The sequence below is a fragment of the Pan paniscus genome, chromosome 11, assembly GCF_029289425.2.
Source record: "Pan paniscus chromosome 11, NHGRI_mPanPan1-v2.0_pri, whole genome shotgun sequence".
In the NCBI taxonomy this organism is placed as follows: domain Eukaryota; kingdom Metazoa; phylum Chordata; class Mammalia; order Primates; family Hominidae; genus Pan; species Pan paniscus.
In genome coordinates this window covers 6,517,630-6,544,645 of record NC_073260.2, presented here as the reverse complement: position 1 = coordinate 6,544,645, position 27,016 = coordinate 6,517,630, and the positions used below count along the sequence as shown (strand labels likewise).

The window sequence follows — 27,016 nt, the reverse complement described above, 5'->3', positions numbered from 1 at the left end:
AGGAATGCATTTGGCAAAGAACACATTAAAAATGGACGGCATGGGGAAGACACTAACGAGGATGTTGCCCACAGAGGAGCCCTGCAGGGCCTCGCTGCACCTGGAATTGCTGCGCAGAACTCGGCGCCCTCTGGGGTGCTGCGGAGGATCAGCGTTCTGGCCGGGGGCTGCTCATCTCTGGGCGATGTGCCTCAAGTGCGTCCACATTCGCACCCTTGTTACACAGCAGAGGGGGTGCAGCGTGTTGCTTCCACAGCCCTTCCAGCTGGCAGGGCATCTCCATGGGATGGTGGGGCCACACAATACGATAGATTCATATTCCAAGTGGGCTGACTCATCATTAAAGGGCACCATGTGGCTGTAATCCCAGCTTTTTGGCTGAGGCAGGCAGATCACTTAAGATCAGGAGTTCAAGACCAGCCTGGCCAACATGGTGAAAATCCGTCTCTACTAAAAATACAAAAATTAGCCAGGTGGGTGGCATATACCTGTAATCCCAGCTACTGGGGAGGCTGAGGCAGGAGAATCACTTGAACCTGGGAGGTGGAGGTTGCAGCGAGCCAAGATCGCGTCACTGCACTCCAGTCTGGGCAACAGAGCAAGACTCCGTCTCAAAAAAAAAAGAAAAAGAAAAAGAAAAAAAGGTACCACGCTGCAGTCACCTGGCCAGTGGCGGCTGCCCCGCTCTGGACACCTGCTTGCCCTGGGCAGGAACCTGCCTCTGGCCCCACTGTGTCTCGAGCCCTGAGCCAGGGCCGGCACATAGGAGGTGCTGGGCAACAAGCATGAGTGAATAAACACAGGCTACCTCCTCCTTGGCTGTGAAAGTCCTTCCTAGCCAAAGCCAGAAGATTTAAACTATGTTTTCATGAATTGTTCACTGCACGCTTTTGGCTTTCTTACCTTTAGGGCTAAGAAGTTTTCTGCCTATACTAAGGAGACCAAAAAACATCCTAAAGTTAACTGGATAGCATGAATGTTTAACAAAATTACCATCACCAGGGATTTATTCCTCAATAACGATACGCTTAATTCACTATGTAAATGACAGCAGTTGTCATTTAATTTAATCCAATGTGGTTGGCAGCCTCACCAGCAAAGGACATATAAGTGAGAATAAAGGCTGCTGGGAGCTAGGCACAGTGGCTCATGCCTGTAATCCCAGGACTTTGGGAGGCCAAGGCGGGAGGATCATTTGAGGTCAGGAGCTTGAAACCAGCCTGGCCAATATGGTGAAACCCCGTCTCTACTAAAAATACAAAAATCAGCCCAGTGTGGTGGTGGAAGCCTGTAATCCCAGCTACTTGGGAGGCTGAGGCAGGAGAATTGCTTGAGCCCAGGAGGCGGAGGTTGTAGTGAGCAGAGATTGGCACCACTACACTCTAGCCTGGGTGACAGAGGGAGACTTTGTCTCAAAAAAAAAAAAAAAAAAAAAAAAGAAAAGAAAAAAAAAGCTGCTGAGAACTGAGACAATTCTGTGTGCCAAGCACTGTGCTAAGTGTGCTTTGTTTTATTTGGTCCTCACAATAACCTGCAGTTTCTTAGGTAAAGACACTGAGGCTCAAAGAGATGAAATAACCTGCTTTAGGTCACAGAGCCATTAAGGGGCAGAGCTGGGGTCCAAACCCAGGTCTGCGTGACATCAAACCCATGCTTAGCTTCCAGTTCTGGCCATGAAGGAGTAACAGGTATCATATTTAACTTCCTTATAGAAAGCTGTGAAACTGAACAAAATCTATGAAGCAATTCTTTAGAGTCATTGGACAACAGAGAGACAGGTCTGTAATCCTTGAGAGGCAGGAAACATACAAAACGAGCCCCATAGTCATCCTGGATTTCTACCTATGGGCACTTCTCAAATCATGGCACAGGAGAAGTGGAGCCCAAACAGATCAGCAGTCTCACTGGGTGGAAGCAACAAAGACTGGAGCTCTGAGATGGCCAGAATTTGTAGAACAGGGTAAGGGAGAGGAGGCAGCTGTGCACAGAAGGAGTTCCAGAAATCTCATAGGGGTTCACTGAGCCTTTGGCCAATATGAAGCTGCACATGTGCCGGGTGAGACTCCAGAGGCCTGGTAGAGAAAAGCTACTGGGAAGCTGTGAACTGAATGGAAATTCACACAGGGCTGGGAGATGCTGGCATTCTGACAACCAAAGTGACAGACCCTGCTGAACACCCCGGACATTCAGCTGAGATTCCAGAAAGGGCAGACCTTAGCTGCAGGGATACTCTAGCCCTAGAGTAAGAACACTCTAGTCCCACTTAACAAAGCCTGAAAATAAGCTTCAGTAGGATGGAGTTAATCCTCCAAACTCAATACTCTTAAAGCAGAACGATGACACAATCCGGACCTTCAAAAATGTGAGAAACACAATGTCTAGCATTTAATCAAAAGCTCCTTGACATGCAAAAAAGCAGGAAAATGTGACTCCTATGAGGAGAGAAAACAGGCCATAGAATCAGATCGGGGATGACACAGATGTCAGAATCAGCACACCAGGACTTTAAAACAGCTATTATGAGTATACTTAAAACCTTAAAGGAAAAGATAGTTAAAATGAGTGAACAGATGGAGAATCTCAGCAGAGAAAGGAAAACTGTGAAAAAGAACCAGATGGAAATTCTGGACCTGGAAAATACAGTATCTTAAATGAAACAAATCACTAGGTGTGCTGCAATCAGTGAATTTAAAGACAGGATAAAAGAGGCAATAGGAAGTAGCCAAACTGCAGCAAAGAGGGGGATGGGAAAGGACTGGAAGAAAAGAACCAAATCTAAGAGACCTAGAGGACAATACCAGACAGTCTAACATATGTGGAACTGTAGTTCCAGAAAGAAGAGAGGCAGGCAGAAAAAAGATTTCAGAAGATAATGACAGGAGAACTTCAAAATTTGATTAAAAATTTCAGCCCACACACCCAGGAATCTCTGAGATCCAAGCAGAACAAACACAAAGTAAGTCACACTTCGATACATCATAGTCAAATTGCTGAAAGCTAAAGAGAAAATATTAACAGCAGCTGAGGGCAAGGGGAGTGCTTCATATGTAGGGCAACAATGGTAAAAATAACCTCTGAGATTTCATCAGAAGAAGTGCAAGCCGGAAGACAATAGAATGACATCTTTAAAGTGTTAAGAGAAAGAAACTGTCAACATAGATTTCTATATGCAGCCAAAACATCCTTCAAAAATTAAGATGAAATCATGTCATTTTCAGGCTATGAAAGCTGAGAAAATTTGTCACCAGCACACTTTCACTACAAGAGATGTTAAAGGAAGTTCTTCAGGCTGAGAGAAAATGATACCAGATGGAAACCTGGATCTAAACCAAGGAGTGAAGAGTACTGATAGGTGGGTACATATAAAAGTCTCTCCCCCCTTATATCTTCACTTCTTTAAAAGATGAATGACTATTTAAAACAAAAATAATTACAATATATTGTAGGGTTTATAACAGACGCAGAAGTAAAATGTATGTCAACTGTAAAGAAGTAAGGTAAATGGAAAAATCTACTGCTGCAAGGCTCTGATATCATACATGGTGAGGTGTAACATTCACTCAAAATAGGCTGTGACAAGCAAAATATGCATATTTAATCCCTAGAGCAACCACTAACAAAATAAAGCAAAGAGATATGGCTAAAAAGGAAATAGAAGAAAGAAAATGGATTACTAAAAAATACTTGGTTAATCCAAAAGGTGGCAGGAAAGGAGGAACAAAGAACAGATGACACAGGTAGAAAACAAAACAAAACAAAAAAACAGGCCAGGCTTGAGGGCTCATGCCTGTAACTTCAGTGGAGGCCGAGGCGGGAGGTTCACTTGAGCCCAGGAGTTTGAGGGTGCAATGAGCTATGATTGCACCACTGTACTCCAGCCAGGGCAACAGAGCAAGACCCCGTCTCTTAAAAAAAAAAAAGTGAGACCCACTATATGCTGTTTATAAGACACATAGTTAGACTATAACACACAGATAGTTTAAAAGAAAAAGAATAGAAGGTATATCATACAGACACGAATCATAAGAAAGTTAGAGAAACTTCATTAACATCAGACAAAGTGGACTTCAAGAAAATGAGTATTGCTAGAGAGGAAAAGCAACATTTCCTAGCAATAAAAGGGTCATTTCACCAATAACATATAACTATCCTTACTGTATACAGTCAGCCCTCCATATCCATAGTTTCTACACTCATGGATTCAACCAACCACAGATTGAAAATATCTGGGGTAAAAATTACGTCTGCACTGAACATGTAGTCTTTTTTCCTTGTCAGTATTCCCTAAACAATACAGTATAACAACTGTTGCATAGCATTTACATTATATTAGGTATTATAAGTAATCTAGAGATGATTTAAAGTGTATAGCAGAATGTATGTAGGTTATATGCAAATACTACGCCATTTTGTATCAGAGACTGGAACATCCTCGGATTTCAGTATCCAAGGGAGGTCCTAGAACCAATCCCCCATGGATACTGAGGTGTGACAGTATGCAGTTAATGACAAATTACATGAAGCAAAAACTTGCAGAGAATAGACAAATCCACAATTCAGAGTTGGGAGATTTTTTAAATGTTGGGCTGGATGATTGTAAAAAATTAAAAATAAAAGAGTTGGGAGAGTTTAACACACCTCTCTCAATAACTGACATAATAAGTAGAGTGAGAATCATTAAGGACATAGACGAATTTCAAAATTTGATTAAAAATTTCAAACATCTTATCCTAATCGATATTATAGAACACTATATCCAACAATGCAGAATACCTATTTTTTAAAGTACACTTGGAATTCACCAGTATAGACCATATATGCAAATTTCAAAGGATCAAAATCACATAGGGTATGTTCTTTTACCACAATAGAATTAAATTAGAAATCAAGAATATAAAGCAATCAGGAAAATCCCCAAATATGTGGGAATTAAGCAAGGTGTATTCTAAATAGTACACAAGTCAAAAAAGAAACCAGAGGCTGAGGTGGGAGGATTGCTTCAGGCCAAGAATTTGAGACCAGACTGGGCAACATAGAGAGATTCCCGTCTTTACAAAAAAAAATTAGCTGAGCATGGTGGCATACACCTGTAGTCCTAGCTACTTGGGAGGCTGAGGCGGGAGGATCACTTGAGGAGTTGGAGGCCGCAGTGAGCCATGACTGCACCACTGCATTCCAGCCTGGGTGACAGAGTAAGACCCGAAAAAAAAAAAAAAAAAAGAAGAAGAAAGACAAAGGGAAGGAAGGAAGGAAGGAAAGAATTCATGCTCACTGTAAAAAAAAAAAAAAAATCTGAATTGTATAATCCACAGCTCTGCCGAGATAAGCAGTTTGGTGTATGGATATTTCTTCATGCTTTTTCTGAGCATAAACTAACATGCTTTTTTGAACAAAAATGAGGTCACCCCCTGGATACTGCTGAGCCAATTGTTTTCTGCCCCTCCCTTATTTAGCCATGTATCACCGACATCAAATCACTTTACAGGTTTATTTTTAACAGCTGCCTCGCAATCCATTCCACGGGTTTATCACAACTTATTTCACAAACCTGCTTATTAACAGAGTTAGAGGTTGCCTCTGTTTCTCATTATGCTTCTGCCACATCTCTCGCTACATATCTGAGTGTTGGAGCAGAATAAACTCCTAGGAGTTAAATCCCAGGGTCACAGGGTTTGCGCAGTTAGTGCTTTAACCAACAGTGGCTTTCGCCTTTCAGAAAGTTGTGTCCGTATATACTTCCATCATCCTAAGTGAGGTCTCCTGATGAACTTTGTGGGAGTGAGTGTGGGGGCTGTCTGTTTTTTGTTGGTTTGGAGATATTTTCCTTTGGCTGAGAGATTCACAGATGTGAAGATTAGAACCAGGCGAGCGGATGGCCGCAGCGGAGCAGACAGCGCCCGGAGCTCTGGGTTCAGACACGCATTTGCAGAGAGATCTCAAGGCTACCTGCCTTAGGTCTCTTAAGTGGGTTTACTTAAATCTCATGACATCTTGTATTTATCAAGAACACCTTTGAGAAATGTGAACTTTCTGAGATAGTCTCCAAATGCTTAATTATCTAAAAGAGGCCCATCATGGCTCTTAGGTAACAAGCAAAAACCATGATGAGCTTTTCTATTTTCATTTTTGGAAAAATCTAGGCAGGTAATTTCATCTCTTCATGGCTGGTGTGCTGAACGCAATTTAAATTAAAAAAAAAAACCTTTTATTGAATGAGAGTGTCTGCATCATAAAACAGAGCACCGAGACAATTATTTCCATAAAGCCCTGCACTGCATTAAAGTATTGCTGTCGTGTTTTCAGACCCTCCCTCCACCGCGAGTGCCCCTCCACGCTCACTCTGTCCCTTCCCGTAACGATGTGGGCACACGCTTACGTAAGCAAGTGATGCCGCCACAGGTAGACTGCTGGTCATCGGAACAAAGAAGCCATCCCTAACACTGCTGGAAATTTCGTCTTATAATTCTCTTAAGAGGAACAATCAAAAGAAGAAGGAATTATTGAAATAATTTATTTTAAAAAATGGACTCAAGGAAAAGCATTTTTTATTCTAAATGTCCTGATTAATTTTCCATAGTAATCAAATTTGCAGAATAATTGTTCAGGTCCCTATCTTCATTTTAGGGGTGTGACTTTTGTCATGGATTCCTTGCTGGTCTCAGTGGCTTTAGAATTGTAAGCTGGAGGAGGCCTAACTGAGAAGCATTTTTATTCAAAACTTGATCCTTCTGGGGTGGTATATACATATATTTGTATGCATATACATATATATACGTACATTTGTATGTATATACATATATGTATATTTGTATGTATGTATATACATATATGTATATTTGTATGTATATATGTATATGTGTATGTATATACAAATATACATACAAATGTACAAAAATGTACATATATTTGTACGTATATTTGTGTGTGTCCATATATTTGTTTGTATTCCCTCTCTATAGTCATATGGTATGCCTGTATAATTTGGGGGGGTTGGATGCATATGCATATATTTGGGGGTGCAGGTCTCGTTTCCTTAGTAAATACAGCAGAGGCTATTTAGGTTTGTGGAGCATGGTGTGCGTGGGGGCAGTGCTTTTAACTCCCTTCAACCTGGCAGTGTGTCTCTGCTACAGTTTCTTCCTGATTCCCATCCCTTTATCCTCCTGAACACAAGCTGGCATCCAAGACCGCCTGGGACCACCCCGGGAAAGACCTGGAGAGCTGATTTCAATATTTTCTCTCTTCCTGGTAAAATATTTATTGAAACTGTGCGGAGCGAGAAGTCTTCCTCTGGTTCAGAAATTGTCTGCCTGTAAACACACTGACCTGGGTTGGGGGCACCAAATGAGACCAGAGAAAATAAATAAACAGCACATTCCTATTACGCAGGAGCCGAGGCTTCAGGGGAGATGGCAGGGGTGAGATGGGAGCCACCCCTGGTGTACAGCACAGACAAACCCCCCGCTCCAAAGGATATAAAAAACGATGACTGAAAAATGTTCTGTCTCTTTGGGCTGTGGACATGTTTTTAGTGGTTAACGTTTTTATGGCAATATTCTTCGGGAGGAAGAAAATTCCTGCAAAGATGGACTCACAGAAAATGGTTAAGAACAAAGAGCCAGAAAGAGAAGTGATACTGACCCTTCCCCCCCCACACCACCCCCCATAAAATGAGAGCTGGGGAGGAGGGGCAGGAGGCAGGGAAAGGCTCTCGAAGCTGGGCAGCCCAGCGCCTGGGGCACTCACCGTTGACAAGCCTGTATTTCTGGGCCAGGAGGGCGGCCTGCAGACTTTTCCCACTGCCCACAGGCCCGAGCAGCAGCACCCTCGGGGTGAACGGGGCATTAGTACGATGGTTGCTTTGGACATAGGTCAGAGCTGGAAAGAGAGGATATGAGGATAATAAACTCAGGTCCTAGAGAACAGGAAACCCGCTTGCAGCCCCTCTGCTTTGACTCTTTTAACGGCAGTAACTCTTTTTCTCTTTCACAGCACCATGGAAGCCCTCTGTGCATCTGGCGAAGAGGCAGGGAAAAGAATTACGTGGCAGGCCTGGGCACCAAGGCAGGGAGCGAGTAGTGAAGTCCACAGAAGCCACCCTGGAGCGCCGCCCTGGATTCCTCTCAACACAGGCGTCTAAACACGGGCAGGTGTCTGCATTTCCTTCCAGGCTGAACTAGGGCTGGCTGTGTTGCAGTTGGGAGGCTGGTCCCAGGACACGATAGCACTCTCTATAGGGTGGGTGGCTTTTCCTACTGAATCGGGCTGAGCTTCCCAACTGGAAGCCGCGGAACTAGGCTGGTCTCCTAGAAGTGCACGCTGGCTTTCTGCTAGGTGCACCTGAATGTCAGACACAGGCTTTGATAAACGCATCCAGCCACTTGGGGGCCCAGTGCCCAGGGACTTCTAAAGGACTCGAATTGGTGGAGAGTAGTTTGTGCAGCTGTACTCTGGTGACACCAACTTTGTTGCGACTCTCCAAAGAGGTAGTGATCAAAGAGGTCACAGGAGTGGCCAGATGTAGCTGCACGGCCCTGGCCTGTGGTGTGCCCCTGGCATTTGGTGAACAAAGAAGTGAGGAGATGGGGTGAGTGTCTCCAACAATGAGGCCACCTGCACCATGGGGGGCACCAGATGCCAAGAAGCCACAGGGCAAAGCTACTGAACATCAAACCAGGTCACCTCCCGCTGGAGCTCAGAAACAGGGAGCTGTGAGAAAAGGCTAATGAGGCTGTAAAGGCAGCATTTCGGGCACCTGAGGCAGGAGAGATGCCCACAGATGAGGCACGGACCTGTGCCAGCCCCCACCCCAGCGTTCAAAACAGGGTATCCTTCCCCAGGGAGACCTTCCCCCTCCTGCCAAGGCCCCAGACTGTCCTGTGCAAAGTCAGCCAGGGGTGGCCCCGTTACACCTTCCTGTCAGTCTGCCTTTACCAATGTGCCTTGCGGTGGGTGCTATGCTGGGTGAGGGGCCAGGCCATCGTGCCTCCTTCAGGAACATGCCACCCAGGAACCAGGCAGGTTCCTCATCCTCAGCACTACTGACATTTGGGGCCAGAAGATTCTTTGTTGCGGGGCTGTTCTGGGCACTGCAGGATGTTGAGGATCTACTGCAGGTAGATCCCTGGCCTCTACCCACTAGGTGCCAGCAGCACAACCGCAAGGTATGACAACCAAAAAACCTTTACAGACATTGCCAAATATCCCCGGGGTTGCGGTGGGGGCAAAACTGCCCCCGATTGTGAACCGCTGGGATATGTTCATTGTGAAAATCCTGAACTCTCAAATCTTTGCAGGACTTTTAAATTGGAAGGGTCATTAGAGATGCACAGTCCCCTCTTTTTAGAAGGCAGAGATGAGTTAGAATGGACTTTTTTCCAGGTTGTGATCAGCATCATCAATGGCATGTACTAATTGCTACGACAAATACTCTATAGGCACCATCTCTTTTCTTTGGCCCAACAATCCCATGAGGGTTGCGTTATTCATGTCCCATTTTACAGATGAGCCAATTAGGCTGAGACTTGGCAGAGCTGGGGCAACTCTCCCAAACCACCCGCCATGGGTACCATTCCTCCACTGAGAGAAGCCCAAAGGAAGCTACTCAGGCGAGGCTCTCTTTATTCTCAGACCTTCCATAATCCCGTGCATCTGAAAAGCACAAATACTACAGGCAAAGCAGCCTGCTTACAAATGATGCTTAATTTACAGTAAATAACTAAGTTAATTAGAAGTAATGATCCCCCAGACAGTCTCAACATCTAATTATTCTTTTTAAAAGTATGTGGTTGCTGGATGCACTGCAGAGAGATTAGAAAAACAACACAGAGAGAATTCTGCATTCCAATTTTCAATTTATCTCTCTGCATTATTAATTAATAATAATTAATATTCAGACACTCACATTTTTATTTACAATTCCAGGCATGAATTCTTTATGAACGATCATATGAACTTTTAAATTTAATTAAGTAATTTGGAAGTAATTAATGTGTAAATTCAGAATCATGGCATAAGATAAATGTTGTGGTTGTTTATCTTAAGAGTGCAGTGTTTGTTACTAACGACCCTTCCGAGATGCAAAATCACTGGAAAATTATAAGACATCATAAGCCTGGCATTTCTTCTTTAAGTAGCGACATTTTCTACTAACCCACCCGCTGGCTGATTGCTCCCTTCAGAGGGCGAGGTTGTTCAATCCACGCCGGCAAACACCGCATCTCCGAGCTCAGTGTAGCAATGAGGTTTACGCACCGAGTCTACCAGCAGGAGAAGGTGCTGGGAAAGTCAGCAGGGAAGGGCTTGAGGGAGCTCAAAACCACCTCCCCGGCAAAACAGGACTTTTCTTGGAGAGTTTTGAGAGAATATACGAAAAAAAGGACTTTGTAAACTGTCAAGTGTCTTAAATATCTGTGATGTTCCCATCGTAAACGCTTCATTTACCCGACACTGCGTGGAAGGGTAATTTTGAGGTGACTGGATTTTGAGATACTGGATTTTGAGATGACTGAAGCTCAGCAAGACTTTTGAAAAGGATAATACAGCTGTTTGGGGATAGAATTATTCTACCTTGCCCTTGCCTTTTTGGGCAGGGTGTTGAACAATGATAGGAGCTATGACGTCTGATGTTTATTGAGGCTTTTCTCTGCGCCAGAACTGGGCTTGTGGCTGTGGACACGTGATTTGGAGAATCCCATTTAATCCTCACCTATGCCTGGGAGGAGGGCACAAGTTTTGTTCCTATTTTAGCGATGCCAAAACTAGGGCTCCGAGGAGTTAGGAGAATTGCCAAAGGCTGCACAGCTGGGCTGCGTCGGTGCTGAGATTTGAACACGTTGCTCAGCTCAGCCGTCCCCGCACCTCACACAGGCTGCCCGCAGTGGCTCCCGAGCTGCTGTGAACATCGGCCATTGCTGTGGACAGCAACGCAGTGCCAGGCGCGGGGCCATGTATCTCCATCCTAAATGAAGCATACCACCTGTGCTGTGTGTGTGTGTTTTATTGTGTTGTGTGTGGTGGTGGTGGTTTTGTTTTTGTCTTAATCTTTATATATTTTTTCTTTCCTCTCCCTCAAGGTCAGGCTCAAACTTCTTGCTACCATGTCCCTCCCACCCCATCCCTTGCCTCTCCTCCTCCCGACCCCACCACCACCAAATCTGCTGTGGGCCAGAGATGTGACCACATCTGAGTGTGGGACATTAGCCCAGGTTCTCCAAGTGGGGTACCCCCAGGGGCTCTGCACACATGCATTTCTGGGCAGGGAACCCGGGTCATCTGTGTCTTGACTCCCAGGGTCCCAGGCATGTCCCAGACACTGGCCACTACCAGAATAAGGGACAAAGTGGTAGAAGGCACAGCGAGCCCAGCCCTTGGCCGTCTGTCCAGGGTGGGGCTGCCTGCTTGTGTTTACCCTGGTAGAAGACGTCCACACATGGCTGGTCAGCACTGATGACTTTGAGGATTTTGGGGTAGGAGGGAATGACCCTGACGATGTTCCTATGATACTCCAGCAGTTTCTGAGCCGTCTCCAGCTCTGAGATGTCCTCTGGCACCATGAGACGGTTCTGGATTTCAGATTCGGGTGGCCAGTCAAAGGTGGTGTGATAAATCTCTGCAAGGAGAGAGGTGCACAGTTAGAAATGGCCATGCAGGGGCCCTGTGGGCGCTGCTGTGCCTGGCTGGGGTGCTTGCTGTCCTGGAGGCCAGGCCCTACACATTCCTGGGGTGTGGCTGACCACGGCAGGACACCGTTGCTCAACACCAGCACTTCCAGCTACTCTGAGCCTGCTCTTAACTATTATTCTTGTTACAATATAAGAACAGGACCCAGGGCAAGGGCTGCCGTGAACTTCTGAGCACTTACTCTGTGCCAGGCACTCTGATAGGCACCTGCAGACTCCCATTTCATCCTCACAGCCATCCCATCACCCATTAGGTTGGTATTTTCATCCTCAAGTACAGATAAGAAAACTGAGTCTCAGGTATCCCATGTCTACAGCCAGAAAGGGGCAGAGTTAGGGATCCACAAACCCAGCTTTATCTGCCAACACAGCGCGAGGTCCGGACGATCAAGGGCAGTCCCGTCTCCCCGCATCCTCCCGCCAGCCCCTTGCTGAACTGCCTGGTCTTCAAGGCCCAGTTCAAGGGCCCCGTCCCCTGCAACACCTGCCAATTCTCCCAGGTAATGCTCATGCCTCTCTCTCCTGTATACATACCAAAGAATGAGGGGTGTCAAGGGGGCACATAATTTGTCCCAGGGAGAGGCAGACATGTCCCCTGGCTCCTGTGTGGGCCCCAAGCCCAGGTGCCCGGCATGACCCCCCACACTCTATTCTGGTTCTGCCACAAGAAAGTCTCCTCCTGTAGCCTACACAGGCCTCCATTTCCTCATCTACCAGAATGTACCCTTGCCAGTGTCTTCCAGCTCAGAGCCCAGCCTGTGGCAGCCTTCCTCGTGTCCCTCTGTGGGTGCCCAGAGCAGAATGCGAGGTCAGGAAATGGTAGACGGGCTGTCATCACCATGGACTCTGAAACCCCATGGGGCTGGGTGGGGGTGGCCGCAGCCATACCTCCAGTTTGAGGGTCGATTCTCTTCCCCAAGTTTCTCTCGATCAGGACCGTGTCTGGAGCACTCAGCACGACTGGGCAGAGAAGAAAAGGAGCAAAACCAGGCATGTCGGGCAGCGGGTGCCACACATTCGAATATCACGGACCAATACTTGCTTTAGGTTTTTTGCTTTTCTGTATAATGACATTAAAACAACAATCATCTCCCATCCCCGTGAATTCCTAAGAGAAAGGTCTTCTCGCACCCAAACACAAACAGCGTAACGTCGGGACAGAGCACGGCCCGTGACGGAAAGTTCTGCCTGTTAACAATTTCCCTCGTCACAGATAACGCCACAATGGGCATCTCTGTGCGCACTAAATGCTTGCATAGCATTCTATGCTATGCATAGAATATGCATTTCCTTCCTGAGACAAGGAATCGCCAGGCTGAAAACAAAACCCCACTTTTCTTAAGAACCAGCCCTGAATATATTTAGCTCTGTGAAAAATTCAGTTGTGCTGTCCTCTTCCTTGCTGGGTCTCAGACGGTGCCTGGGCTGAGGTCAGGAGCAGGCAGCATGAGTGGGGCACTCACTGGCCACCCCTTGGGGCTGCAGCTCTGGCAGGTGGGGGACCCTTGGGAGCTACTCACTGACGTGTCTGGGTGTGATCCCCAGGGTCTGGATCCTCAGAGCCTGCTCACGCGTCTCAGGGATGCCATCCAGAATCCAGCCCTAGACAGAAGATTCAGAGAGGTGCTCATCTGTTTTGAGTTTTAGATTTTTTGGAATTATTTTAAAAGGAATATAATAGCTTTATAGAAAGACTAGAACTTTTAAGACAAAAAAAAATGTTTCTGATAGCTACCTCACCCTTCTTTAAAAACTACTTTGTAATATATTATTATATTCCCTTCCGAATCATATCTTGGTGATTATAATCATAACATATATATTTTACATCTTGATTTTTTTTTTTTTTGAGACGGAGTTTCACTCTAGTTGCCCAATCTGGAGTGCAATGGCACAATCTCGGCGCACTGCAACCTCCGCCTCCTGGGTTCAAGCAATTCTCCTGCCTCAGCCTCCCAAGTAGCTGGGATTACAGGCGTGTGCCACCACGCCCGGCTAATTTTTTGTATTTTTAGTAGAAACAGAGTTTCACCATGTTAGCCAGGCTGGTCTCAAACTCTTGACCTCAGGTGATCTGCCCACCTTGGCCTCCCAAAGTGCTGGGATTACAGGCGTGAGCCACTGCGCCTGGCCTACATCTTGATTTTTTTCTACCACACAATAGCGACCACAAGCATCTCTTCATATCTGCACGGCTCCTCATTGTCCACATTATCAACGGCTGTGCAATGTCCCACCAAGAGAATGTACACAGCCACTTAATTATGTCCACAAATGAACATTTCAACTGCGGGCAGTGTTCACTATCATAGATAATACCTCAATGAACATCTTTGTGCATCCAGCGCTTTCCACATTTTGGATAATTTCCTAAAGACAGTTTCTGAGAGATTCCTGAGACCAGGGTGAAAACAAAACCCCGCTTTTGTTTCCATTTTCTGCCCCATATATCTGCAGGAACACCCCACTTTTCTTAAAAAAAAAAAACCCTGGACGATAATTCCAGTTTCTACTCTGCGGCTAACTTGTTACAGGATTGAAATTCCTCACCCATCAGCCCCCTCTTGGTACAGCTAGGGAACTGGTTTAGAGGTTTATTTTTACTATTTATTTATAGAGATAGAGTCTTGCTACGTTGCCTAGGCTGGTCTTGAACTCCTGGGCTCGAGCAATCCTCCTGCCTCAGCCTCCCTAGTGCTGGGATTACTGGCGTGAGCCACTGTGCCTGGCCTTTACTAACTCTTTAAATCCAATTGTGAAAGTAATATACAATCATTGTACACTGTGTGGAAAATATTGAAAAGCTGAAATAATAATAAGAGTCACTGGTAACACCTCAGACCCAAACAAGCCACTGTCAACATTCTGGTATATCTCCTTCCAAGCAGCAAGTGCAGATACCTTTTTTCCCGGTGGCTGGGGGTTGTGGGGAGGGGAACCACACTGTACACACTGTTTGGTAATCTGTTCTTTTCTAGCAAAAACATTTCATGAACGTTTTCCCATGTCACAAAGTGCTCCTTGCATAGAAGTTTTCACAGCTGCCTGGTATTGTATGAATTGACTTGATGTTAACTGATCCCATATTGTTGCTCATATTGCTCAGTTTGACTCCAGTTTTCCACCATTATAAACAATGTTGTATATGCATCTCGATGCCTATCAAACATCCTCAGATAAATTTCTAAAAGTTGATACCTTCTTTTATGACTTTTGATACATTTTGCCACATCGCTCCACAAAATGGCTCACCAGTTTATGAATCCAATGGCAAAGCATCTGTTTCCTTGCATCTCTGCCAATGTTGGGCATTATCTAGGGGAAAAAAATCTGTCCAGCAAAATACAGTATACCACTGCTGCTTTAATTTACATTTCTTTGATCATTAATGAGGTTCAGTATTTTTTCAGTATGTTTGTTAGCTATTTGGATTTTTTTTTTCTTTTCCAAAATGTCCATTTGTGTCATCTATCTACTTTCCCCTTGGGGTTTCATCCTTTTATTTATTGACAACAGCTCTTTACATATTAAGAACCCATTTGGCAAACACTACCACAAACCCTTTGAGGCAAACTATGTTGCCAATATTTTCAGCAGTTTGTCTTGCAGCCTTTTCATTTTGTGTGTGGTGTTGCTTTCAACACACCAGTTTGTGGCCAAATCAATCACTGCTTTCGTCTTTGGATTCTGGCATTGTGTGGATGCATAAAACACCCTCCCCCCTGCAAAAGCCGATACATATTCACTTGCCTTTAAATTGTGTTCTTGTGTTTTTACTCTTTACATGTAAATAGTAATGATTTGTGTAATAGGGCTGCATTCCAGTGTGCGAATATTATAGGGCTGTGATCTACTCTGTTTCCTTATGGCTCACCACCTGTTCCAAACTCACCCACAATACAGCCTATCTTTTCCCCTCTGAGGACACTTATCACAGTCTAAATGCTGATACGACATTGGCTCTGGCCTCTTTCTGCCTGTAGATTGTTAAATTCTTTTTATTTAACTGTTTAAATTGTTGTTTTATAAGTTATCATAATGTCTAGTAAAATACGCTTTCCCTTCTTTTTTTTTTTCAAAGCAAGATCTTTCAGGTAAACATTAAAAATATGTTGTCAAGTTCCCAAATAGAAATTCCACTAGGATTTTGGAACAACATTAAATGTGTAGATCAATTCACGATAAACTGACATTTTTACACTATCAAGTCAATGCATTATTGTCTCATGTGCTTAAGTTGTTTTTTATGTCCCTCAGCAATGTTCACAATAAACAATTTCTAAAGTCCTTTCAAGTCCCATGAGTCTAGAGTTACACACACACACACACACACACACACACACACACACACAATGTAATGCTTTAGACTTGATGTCCAGGTAAATTAGTAAAGGGAGCTTTGGAAGAGACTGAAAGAAAGCAGCGAATTGCTTTAAGTCTCCATTTTGTAGGAAGCGGGGTCAGGCAACTGGGAGTCAACGCTGGGAGCCCCCGCTTGCTGTAGAGCCCTCCCTCTCAGCCACTGTGAGACTCAGTTGCTCTAAGGTCAGATGATGGACTGACATGGATGGACTCAGCCTCCAGGTCACTCACGTCCACATCACCTGATCGACAGACACAGTGTGGGCGACTGTAAAAGATGTCTTTCTTTAAAAACAAACCAAAAGGTGGTCTGGATGCAGTGGCTCATGCCTGAAATCCCAGCACTTTAGGAGGCCAAGGCAGGAGGATCGCTGGATGCCAGAAATTTCAAACCAGCCTGGGCAACATAGTGAGACCCCCCTACTCTACCAAAAAAGATTTTTAAAAATTAGCCAGGCGCGTTGGTGCACACCTGTAGTCCCAGCTACTTGGGTGGCTGAGGCAGAAAGATCCCCTTAGCCCAGGAATTTGAGGCTGCAGTGAGCTATGATCCTGCTCTTGCACTCCAGCCTGGGTGACACAGTGAGACCTTGTCTCTGAAAAAAAAAAAAAAAAAAGGCCTGCATTTCTTCAATATTAAAATATTTAGGTTCCAGTAGCCTCCAGTTTAAAAAAAAAAAAAAAAACCTAAACAAATTTACAGCCTAAAGACTGTTGGAAAAATCCAGCAAGCTTTCATTAATTTCTTGAATTATACAGGAAGACTCACAGCCACGGAACCCCTGGTTTCTAGAACTAATGAAGCAAAAGTGCAAAAACAACTTTTAACAGTCTTTTGCTCCCTCAAGTCCTTGTTATAGACAGCCAAGCGCCGGGCTGCAGCTCTTAGAAAGAGCAAACATCTACAGACGTGAGCAACACCAGCAGAACCAGGAGACGCAGCGTCTGACAGCTCCCTCACAGTTCTGGAAGCCAAACCAACATTTTCTGAACTTTAGCTAAATTCATACCCCCTTATTTTTCCTTTATTTGGACGGGGAGGGATTGTGAGCCCACTGATTGCTGCTTCTAGTACAAGGGCTGGTAATTCTGTTTTAGTCCCTTTTTGAAGCTGGAAGGTTGGAACTCCATCTTTGCTCAGCACTGAGAAAGGCCTCTGCTTTTAATATTGCATTACTGAGCAATCATTATAATCTCACCCATAAATTTGCAGCAGATATCAGTATGTGGTCCAAAGCTTTTAGAACTATTCAGGGGAACAGCTCTCACTGACTTTTCACTGGAGAAAGCGGGACTTCCAATTACACAGGAAAAATGCAGCAAAATGAGGAACATCTCCCTAATTAGCCTGGCCTCACTGGAGTGTCATTCTGGTGCAGATGTGAAAATCTAAAAAGAAGAAGGTGGGGGGCTCTGGAGTGAGCCCTAGGCCACCAGCGCTCCAGGTCTGCTCTGAGCTGGGGAAACGGTACAATCACCTGGGGACTAAGAAACAAGGTCCCCGAGGAAGCCCTCGAGCAGCACCCAGGCCCCATTAGAGCCGCCCCCCACTGTACGGAGAAGGCAGCCATGGAGGCTCTTCCTCCCTGCGCCAGCCCATGCTGGTCCACACTGGTCCACCTGGAAGGGAGGGCGCCTTGACCAAACCTCTGTTGAAGGCGGGTCTGTCCTACGGCATCCTCAAGATGAAAGCTGCAGGCTTGGTGCTCAGAAAAGATCTTTCCCAGAGCTCTTGCATTTAAAGGGGTTATTTGCCCAGCTGCAAAATGGGCTGCACGTTCACAGGGAAGCAGCAATTTTGGCTGAGAGGACTTTAATGGCTACAAATTCTGGCAAAGCAAGAAGTCATAAATCAGTAAATAGCACCCGACAACTGCCATGATGGGACATTAAGACATTCCCAACAAGCCGGTGTTGCGAGGTTCGCGGGTCTCACGTCCAGGAGTGGCTGGATGTGGAGGTATCAGTCAATCCCTAATTAGAATACATTATCCATCTTCCTGACACTTCAGTGAAATGTCTATTCCACTCTGAGCTGCAGCTTTGTTCAGAGCAGGTTAATTGATATTCTGATGCCTTCGCTCACCGTACCCCCGTGGCTCGGTTCTGTTTTATCACACATCAAAAAGGCCGTATGCTCAGGGCACTCCAGGCACCAGTGCAGAGCTGGAAGTCTGCACAGCTGCGAGGGGTATGGTATCACAGGAGGGACAAGCACTGAGCAGATGTCACAGATGAAAAAAAAGCAAAGAAAAGAAGCCAGCCAGCCTGGGGAACTTGGCGAGGCCCAGCAGAGCGCGGCCTGATGCGGCACGAGCCGTCCGGCTTTGTGCGAACACTGGCCTCTTTTGCCCTCCTGACTATTATTAAAGCGCAATTAGCAACTTCACATGGGAAGGCTCTGTTGCCCTCTGGGCCTCTGCCTTTTTGATGCGTTGCCTTTCCGCTCCTCCCCTCTCCTCCCAGGACCAGAGCGTGGGGCTCCCTGGGTGTTTTCCCCAGTCCTGCCCCTGATCTGGCTCGCAGCTCCGACTGCAGACTCCACCGGAGGCGTTCCCTGGAGCTGCATGCTCACTCTCTGCAGTCCCAACGAGGCAAGCTGAGGCTGAAGACTTGGACTCGATAAATCAGTTTCGCTCAGTTCCAAGTCTGAACCAGGGCAAGCCTCACAAGAGGCACCGCAGGCCCAACGCTGCCTAATGAAATACTATGTGGTTTCCCAACATAGAGGAGAGCGATTCTGTCAGCCAGGAAGGAAATGCATCTTAAAAGATCCAGTTTGGGACAGTGATATGTTCTAAAGCCAATCGGTGAGAACAATGACACTACCTTGATGAACATAAAAAAATTTGACATCACACTGTCCCAGGAGCAGTTACTTTGGTTTATACAAAAACATAAAAACCTTAGCCTGCCACAGAACCCTAGGATGCCGTCCATATTCAACTCACCTGAAAGATGACTAGCAAGAATTTTTATCTCAAAGTTGAATCCCAAACAATATGCAACCCCTGTTAGCACTGAACGTGGAATGCACTGAACACGGAACGTTAGTATTCCACATTCCACATGTATGACTGTAGCAGGAACCCGTTACCGCTTAACTTGCTCTGATTCCTCCACCTGATCAAGGTGAGGTGTGCCCAGGGCTTTGCCTGACCTTTTTCTGGGCAGCCTAACAGTGATTATGCTCTTACAACGCCGAAATATGCAGGAGTGATTTTTCTAAACAGAGTTGAATTCCACCCTTGATAATCAATGATACATGCGTGGTATTTTTATACAAACGTGCAGATGCGGGGATATCATTACTCCTAGATGTGCAGCCTACAGGCCAGTGATCTCTAGGGTATGAAAACCTGGTAAAGCCCAAATGCAGGCATTCAAGAGGCGCCTTTTTTTTTTTTTTTTTTTTTTGAGACGGAGTCCCACTCTGTCGCCCAGACTGCTGGAGTGCAACGGCATGATCTTGGCTCACTGCGACCTTCTCCTCCCGGGTTCAAGTGATTCTCCTGCCTCAGCCTCCCAAGTAGCTGGGACTACAGGCGCATGCCACTACGCCCAGCTAATGTTTTATATTTTTTAGTAGAGACGGGGTTTCACCGTGTTAGCCAGGATGGTCTCGATCTCCTGACCTCATGATCCACCCGCCTTAGCTGCCCAAAGTGCTGGGATTACAGGCATGAGGCACTGCGCCCAGCTTCAAGAGGGTTTTTATTAGTTCCTAAATAGTTAAAAAAATTTTAAATTCATATCAAGTATCTATGGTGCCCTTGAAGCCACTCCATGGAAGAAGACACAGTTTGAAGAACAAATTGTTCTGTCCCCAGATGCACCAGTCTACCCCAGCTCTGAGGTTGGCCCCAAGATAGCCCCCTGCAGAGATAACTCACTTTGGAGGTTCACATTTAGTTCTCCAAGTCAGACATAATGTGCTTTAGATGAAAGTAACAGACACGGATAACCCAGCATCCAGGGCCCATTCCCCTCAAACACTTTAGACCATGTCTGTGGTGTAGACCCACCTGTCTAGAAACAAGATTAGCCCTGGAAAGTATCAGTTTCTTGTAACGGCAGCAGTGGCTTTGGAACCAGATGACCTGTGCCACAGCCAATGTGTGACTTTCAACCAGTCACTTCATCCCCTCTGGCCTCATTCTCCTCTGCACAATGTGAATAATCAAAATCTAGCTCACGGTTGATGAAATAATTAAACGAGGATTATAAACAAACAGACCAGGCACCGTGGCTCATGCCCATAATCCTAGCACTTTAGGAGGCCAAGGTGGGAGGATTGCTTGAGGCCAGGAGTTCTAGACTAGCCTGGACAACACAGCGAGACCCCGCTTCTACAAAAAAATAAAAAATTAGGCCAGGCGCAGTGGCTCACGCCTGTAATCCCAGCACTTTGGGAGGCCGAGGTGGGTGGATCACCTGAGGTTGAGAGTTTGAGACCAGCCTGATCAACATGGAGAAACCCTGTCTCTACTAAAAATACAAGATTAGCCGGACATGGTGGCGCAGGCCTGTAATCCCAGCTACTCGGGAGGCTGAGGCAGGAGAATCGCTTGAACCTGGGAGGTGGAGGTTGCAGTGAGCTGAGATTGCGCCACTGCACTCTAGCCTGGGCAACAAGAACAAAACTCCATCTCAAAAAAAAACAAAAAGTTAGCCAGGCATGGTGACATGCACCTGTAGTCCCAGCTTCTTGGGAGGCTGAGGTGGAAGGATCACTTGAGTCCGGGAGTTCGAGGCTTCAGGGAGCTATAATTGTGCCACTGCACTTCAGCCTGGGTGACAGAGTGGGACCCCATCTCTGAAAAAACAAATAACAAAACAAGTGTAGTGCCTGGCAACAAAGAAATGACCCAAAGTTAACTAGTTTTATCATTATAATTTTGAGAAAGGTGAATGATCTTCTTTTTCTCTACCTATTTCCAAGGAGTCCCACTTAAGTTTGTAGAACTTAATATAAAAAAAAATTGTTTAAAAAGGCAAATCTCTGGGAAACAGGAGCAACTGGCATTCCAGGTATGAACTGAGGGAAGATCTTTAATTAAGGAGGACTTGGGGCAGACACATTTCTCTTTTTTTGAAACTGGGGTCTCACTATATTGCCCAGGCTGCTCTCAAACTTCTGGCCTCAAGTCATCCTCCTGCCTTGGCCTCCCAAAGTGCTGGGATTACAGGTGCGCCACCACGCCCAGCTGGGACAGACACATTTCAATTAGAATGCGGGGGTCTAGTGAGTTAACAGCTACTGTGGATTCACCCCAAGGTGGGCTCACGCCATTTGCCATCACTTGGCCAGCTGCCCTCTCTGAGGGGAGTTTGCCTGTCCTCTGGAAGCCCACGTGACTGTTTCCTTATCTGTATAACAGGAATGATGATAATAGTACCTACACTTCATAGCGTTTAGGGTTACAGGCAACGATGTACCTAAAGTGGTGGCACAACGTCTGGCAGATAGCAGGTGCTTAATAAATGTCTCCTGGCATACACAGGCTTTTCATAGTTGACAACTCATTTGAAGAACAGACCAAACTCAGCCTAAGAATGGGAGAACGGGCCAGGCGTGGTGGTTCATGCCTATAATCCCGGCACTTTGGGAGGCCAAGGCAGGTGGATCATGAGGTCAAGAGATCGAGACCATCCTGGCCAACATGGTGAAACCCCATCTCTACTAAATATACAAAAATTATCTGGGCATGGTGGTGGGCGCCTATAATCCCAGCTACTCGGGAGACTGAGGCAGGAGAATCGCTTGAATCTGGGAGGCAGAGGTTGCAGTGAGCTGAGATTGCGCCACTGCACTCCAGCCTGGGTGACAGAGCAAGACTCCATCTCGAAAAAAAAAAAAAAAAGAATGAGAGAATGAGGAGTTGGCCCCTTCTGCTCTGCCCTTCTGCTGTGGGTGCCCTGCTAGCTCTCGGGAGCAGACCTGGCACCTCTGACTCTCTGCTTAGCCTGCGAAGAGAGGAGTGATGTGGTCAGTACTTCTGGGTCCAGTCCCGTTCCCATCATCTCCATGCCTCTCCAATACTCTCTCCTGCTCCAAGGTCTGCTTGCGTCTGCTCAAACCTCAGGCCCTGTCCTGCATTTGATCATCTCTTTTTCCTCTTCTACTGCAGTGAGAGGGATCATCGGAGGCATCACACATCCACAGAGTGTATCGGAACACGCGTTCCTGTCCACATGGAGTGCTGCGGCTCCGTATGCAGACACATGATCCACACGTGCCCTTAACAAGCCCATATCACACCAACCAACCAACCACGCCTCAGCATCAGGGTCTCTTACAGAAACACCCACAAATAAGGGGGCACAGGGGGTGTGCTCACTGTGCTGTGCCTGGCACCTCACCAAGCCCTCAGAAGCCCTGCCTCGCCGTGATGCGGGCCATACGTTTCCTGAGTGGAACTCAGACCTCCCCTTCCAATCCCCTGCAAAGCTAACTGCATCTGTATTTCAGGAACACACAGCCAGGGCCTCAGCAGAGCTGTGGATCAATAAAACCGCACTCCTTGGAGGAGGCAAGTGACATCTATAAACCCGTGAGTGTCAAAACAATGGCAAGAAAATCCTGTGTTCCTACTGTCAGTGGGATGAAAGTGGTGTAATTAATGCCAGCCCAATGACACCACAAGGAGAAATAAAACAAACAGCTGGTGGTTCTGTGGACCAGCATCTAGCTCCTCCACTCTGTTACTGTTTCCACTATAAAATACTGACTCATGTTATGGGCAGGGAAGCATAAATCTACGACCAAAGAGGAGGAAAAAAGACTATAGAAACCCACCATGTAAATTCTAAACTTTTGGCTCCACAGTCAAAAGTGTGCTACATCCTCTCCCCCTTTACAGTGAAAGAACCAAATTTCCATGATATTACATGAGATCTAAGAGGAGTCAACCTGGGAACACAAAATAGAATTTTGCATTTCATGTTCAGTAAAGGAAACACCCCCGGCCAGTACAGTCACTTTTGGGGCTGGGGGCCTGACCTTGCTTCCCAAGTGCATCAGAGACCTGACTCTAGGGATCTGCGGACATGGTCAAGGTTCAGAATGGTCCAGGTGTTGCATTTGATGATGGCATTCTTACTTTAGCTCCAGGAGGAAGATTATGCAGAAGCAGACATTTTGAACCTGATGCATTTCTAGAAGGTCAGTTTTTCTTTTAGGTAATGTATTTATCCCTCCTTTGGGTCAGTGGGTGGGGCTCCCGTGCTACGGCCTCATCTGTAGAATGACAGCAGCTCTTAGAACCTGCCTGTTCCTGTCAGCCCTCTGTTCTGAGCCACCTAGAACATTTGCTGGTGCGCAGCAGGTGCCCCAGAAGTCTTAGCTGTTGAAAACATCATAGGACAGTCGTGCAGGTTCAATGGGAAAATGCATCACAGTGTGACGTGGTGTTCGGCACATATCAGGTGCCAGTAAATGCTAGCTGAGCATTCTGTGTACCTTATTATTTTTTTATTTTTATTTTTTGAGACCGAGTCTCCATCTGTCGCCCAGATGGAGAGTGCAGTGGTGTGATCTCGGCTCATTGCAACTCTGCCTCCTGGGTTCAAGCGATTCTCCTGCCTCAGCCTCCTAAGTAGCTAGGATTACAGGCGCCCACCACCACACCTGGCTAATTTTTGTATTTTTACTAGAGATGAGGTTTCACCATGTTGGCCAGGCTGGTCTCGAACTCCTGACCTCAAAAGATCCACCCGCCTAGGCCTCCCACGGTGCTGGGATTACAGGCGTGAGCCACCACGCCCAGCTGATGTGTACCCTTATCTTGATGGACCAATTTTGCTCTTCACCAACTGTGTCTGGGCTTAGTTCTGGCCTTCATTTTCCTTCTTTCCTGTCTTTAATGTAACATGATCACAGGCTCAATGAGTCATGGGGCAAAGTAACATTCTTTTAACACACTGAAGCAGAGACCCGTTCATATTCCATTTAACTGATCATGGGTCCTGGTGGACAGGCTCTGTTTCCTTCCTATGCTTTTGATGGGAGAATAGGAAGACTTCTCGAAGAGGTGCTGGGGAATAAGAGGCGATGTCTAGAATGCATTAGCCAGGATGCAGATGGGGACAGCATCCCTCCGCAGGCTCCTGCTCAGCAGCACCGGGGAGGATGCAGCGGGCCTAGCTTTTGTTAGTCACAGTGTCGCTTTGACTCCGGCAGGGGCTCTGAGCCTCACAGTTAAGGAAGAAGAAAGAGGAGACACTGTGAACAGAATGCAGATTGAGGAGGTAGCTCCCACCAGTTGAGCACTGTCTTAGTCCGTTTTTGCGGCTTATGACAGAATACCTGAAACTGTGTAAATTGTAAAGAAAACATTTTTTTTGCCGGGGGCGGGGACAGAGCCTCGCTCTGTCACCCAGGCTAGAGTGCAGTGGCGCGATCTCGGCTCTGTCACCCAGGCTAGAGTGCAGTGGCGCGATCTCGGCTCACCGCAACCTCTGCCTCCCGGGTTCAAGCGATTCTCTTGCCTCAGCCTCCTGAGTAGCTGGGACTACAGGCACCCGCCACCATGCCCAGCTAATTTTTGTGTTTTTAGTAGAGACAGGGTTTCACCATGTTGCCCAGGCTGTTCTCGAACTCCTGACCTCAGGTGATCCACCCGCCTTGGCCTTCCACAGTGCTGGGATTACAGGTGTGAGCCACTGCGCCCGGCACCAGTCACCTCTTAAAGGTAGTACTATGGCTCTCAATGCTGCCACATTGGAGATTAAAGTTCAACATGAGTTTTGGAGAGGACAAACATTCAAACCAAAGCAAGCATCAAGAAAGCAAATTCCTGCTGCAGTCACACTGAAGGTCCTTCCCTCACGGCCCAGCTCCATCTCCAAAGGAGTGAACCGAGCATCTCACATGCTTGGCTTCTTGCATTACGCTCTCGCTTGGCAACCTTTTGAACCATTCCTAACCTCCAGAGTGGTGGGACTCAATCCCAAGTGGACACTCACACACACACACGCACACACAAGGCAAGTGAACAGGCATGAGGAAGGCAGTCTGCAGCTGGCTCGGAAATTTCACTGATTTTTTTCCTCAGGCACTACACTGAAAAGACTGCTCACTCTCATTCATCCAGGTATGGGGATATAATAGAACTCACTTGAGTGGTGGTTTCAAAAGTGCACCACAGGCCAGGTACAGTGGCTCATGCCTGTAATCCCAGGAATCTGGGAGGCTGAGGCAGGTGGATCACCTGAAGTCAGGAGATCGAGACCAGCCTGGCTAACATGGTGAAACCCTGTCTCTACTAAAAATACAAAAATTAGCCAGTTGTGGTGGCGCACGCCTGCAATCCCAGCTACTTGGGAGGCTGAGGTGGGAGAATCACTTGAACCCAGGAGGCGGAGGTTGCAGTGAGCCGAGATCGCGCCAAAAAAAAAGTACACCATGATGTTGCTGGTAGATCATAAACCCACCCAGAAAGTGTCCAGGACTGTTTTCTAACACAAAGCCCAGGTATGAAGAAGTAGCAGACTTCTACTCATAAGGGATCCTCAAATGGCCTTCACCCAAGTCATCCAGCATGTAAAAAGCATCAACTCTAAGTGGACCTCCGGGCTGGGCACAGTGCTAAGTGCTATGCTTGGATCGTCACATTTTAATCAGACAGTGAGACAGCTGTTACTTCAGAGCATGCGCCGCAGCACCTAAGGCCATGCTGCCTGCCTGTGAATTACAGAGCGCTCTACATAGAAAAGCACTGCAGCCCGAGCAGGCTGTCCACACCAGTCCCTGTCTGAGTGTCCCTCGCTGCTGTCTGCCAGCCCAGATATTCAAGGGTCGGCTCAGGTCAGCAGATGTGAACCCGAGCCACGTGTGGAGCCCATAAAAATCACATTCCCGGTGCGTGAAGGCCTCTGCCTTTTGATGAATAACAAAATTATCCGCACATGACGAGCCGTCATAATTGGGCACAAGTCTTTCCTTTGCCCCCTGCAGCGGCGTGGGGGTGGCATCCATACATGAAAACATTTCTTTTTTTCTTTGCCAGATATTTTCCAGTCTGTGATATTCCAAATGTCTGGTGCTGGTGACATAAAAATGCCTTTGTCAGAAGGCCTGGCACAAACCTGCCGAGTCCAGCTGAAGCCTGACCTGCCAGTCAGGTAGCCAGGAGCCTCTGCGTGGTGGCCTGTAAAATGCCACACTGACCTGGCCTGTGGGACGTCAACCAAATTCCTTCCTCCATCTGGGCCTCAGTTTCCCTTTTCATAAGAGGTTTTTGTGGGATGATTTCTGTAGATGGCTTTTTAAAAGACATTGATAAGACAAACTGGGATTCATCCACCAGGTGTGATCACTTTTATGTTACACATTTATTTAATGCTTTAAAATCAAGCACCCTGGCGCTTGATTCTTGTTACAGTTGATTAGAGGAATAGAGGAGGAGGAGACAGAAAATCTCCTGGCATAGGAGATCAGATTGGAAGACTGGTTCTCAAAAACCTGAACCCGGGGTCCCACGGGGGCACCTCCACCCTTAGGGTGCAGTGCTTGAACTTTCTCAAGGTGTAGGAGTGCAAGGCCAAATGGGAAACTTGAAAGCACTAATGATGGGAATAATTTTAGAATACAAGGAAGAAGTCGCTAAACAGATCCAAAATTCACAGAAAACAAAGCTAGCACACTGGCCAAAACAATCTCCCCAAAGAAGCCTGAAGACAAGTATGTTCCTAGTGTTGAAACCATTATTAGGGCATCCGGATGTGACTGGATAGGGCTGCTGGATTTTAAACACCTTTCCCTCCTTGGGCCATGTGCATGTTGGGATAAGATTTCACTGCCATGGTGGTACAGAACTGGGGAGTTATCCAAATGGCATTGATTGATTCATTGATTGACTGGTTCATTCATTCATTCATTCATTCTATAAATATTTACCCAGCATGGAGTCTCTGCCAGGTACCACATGAAAGATCTTGCATTCCTACTCCTAACTATGACAGTGCAGAGT

The 27,016-nt window shown here is 46.5% G+C and overlaps 1 protein-coding gene across 4 annotated transcripts in view; it reads right to left on the bottom strand.

The window, feature by feature from the left end:
• Positions 1-27,016, bottom strand: part of AK8 (adenylate kinase 8) — a 152,745-nt gene that overhangs the window by 89,121 nt on the left and 36,608 nt on the right. For all 4 annotated transcript variants that reach the window (XM_034929370.3, XM_003822412.5, XM_034929371.3 and 1 more), the window contains exons 6-9: positions 13,202-13,283; positions 12,570-12,641; positions 11,411-11,611; positions 7,747-7,878 (exon numbers count right to left, since the gene is read on the bottom strand). In XM_034929370.3, coding sequence (XP_034785261.1) covers positions 7,747-7,878; positions 11,411-11,611; positions 12,570-12,641; positions 13,202-13,283 — 487 coding nt within the window. The remainder of the gene's footprint in view (positions 1-7,746; positions 7,879-11,410; positions 11,612-12,569; positions 12,642-13,201; positions 13,284-27,016) is intronic.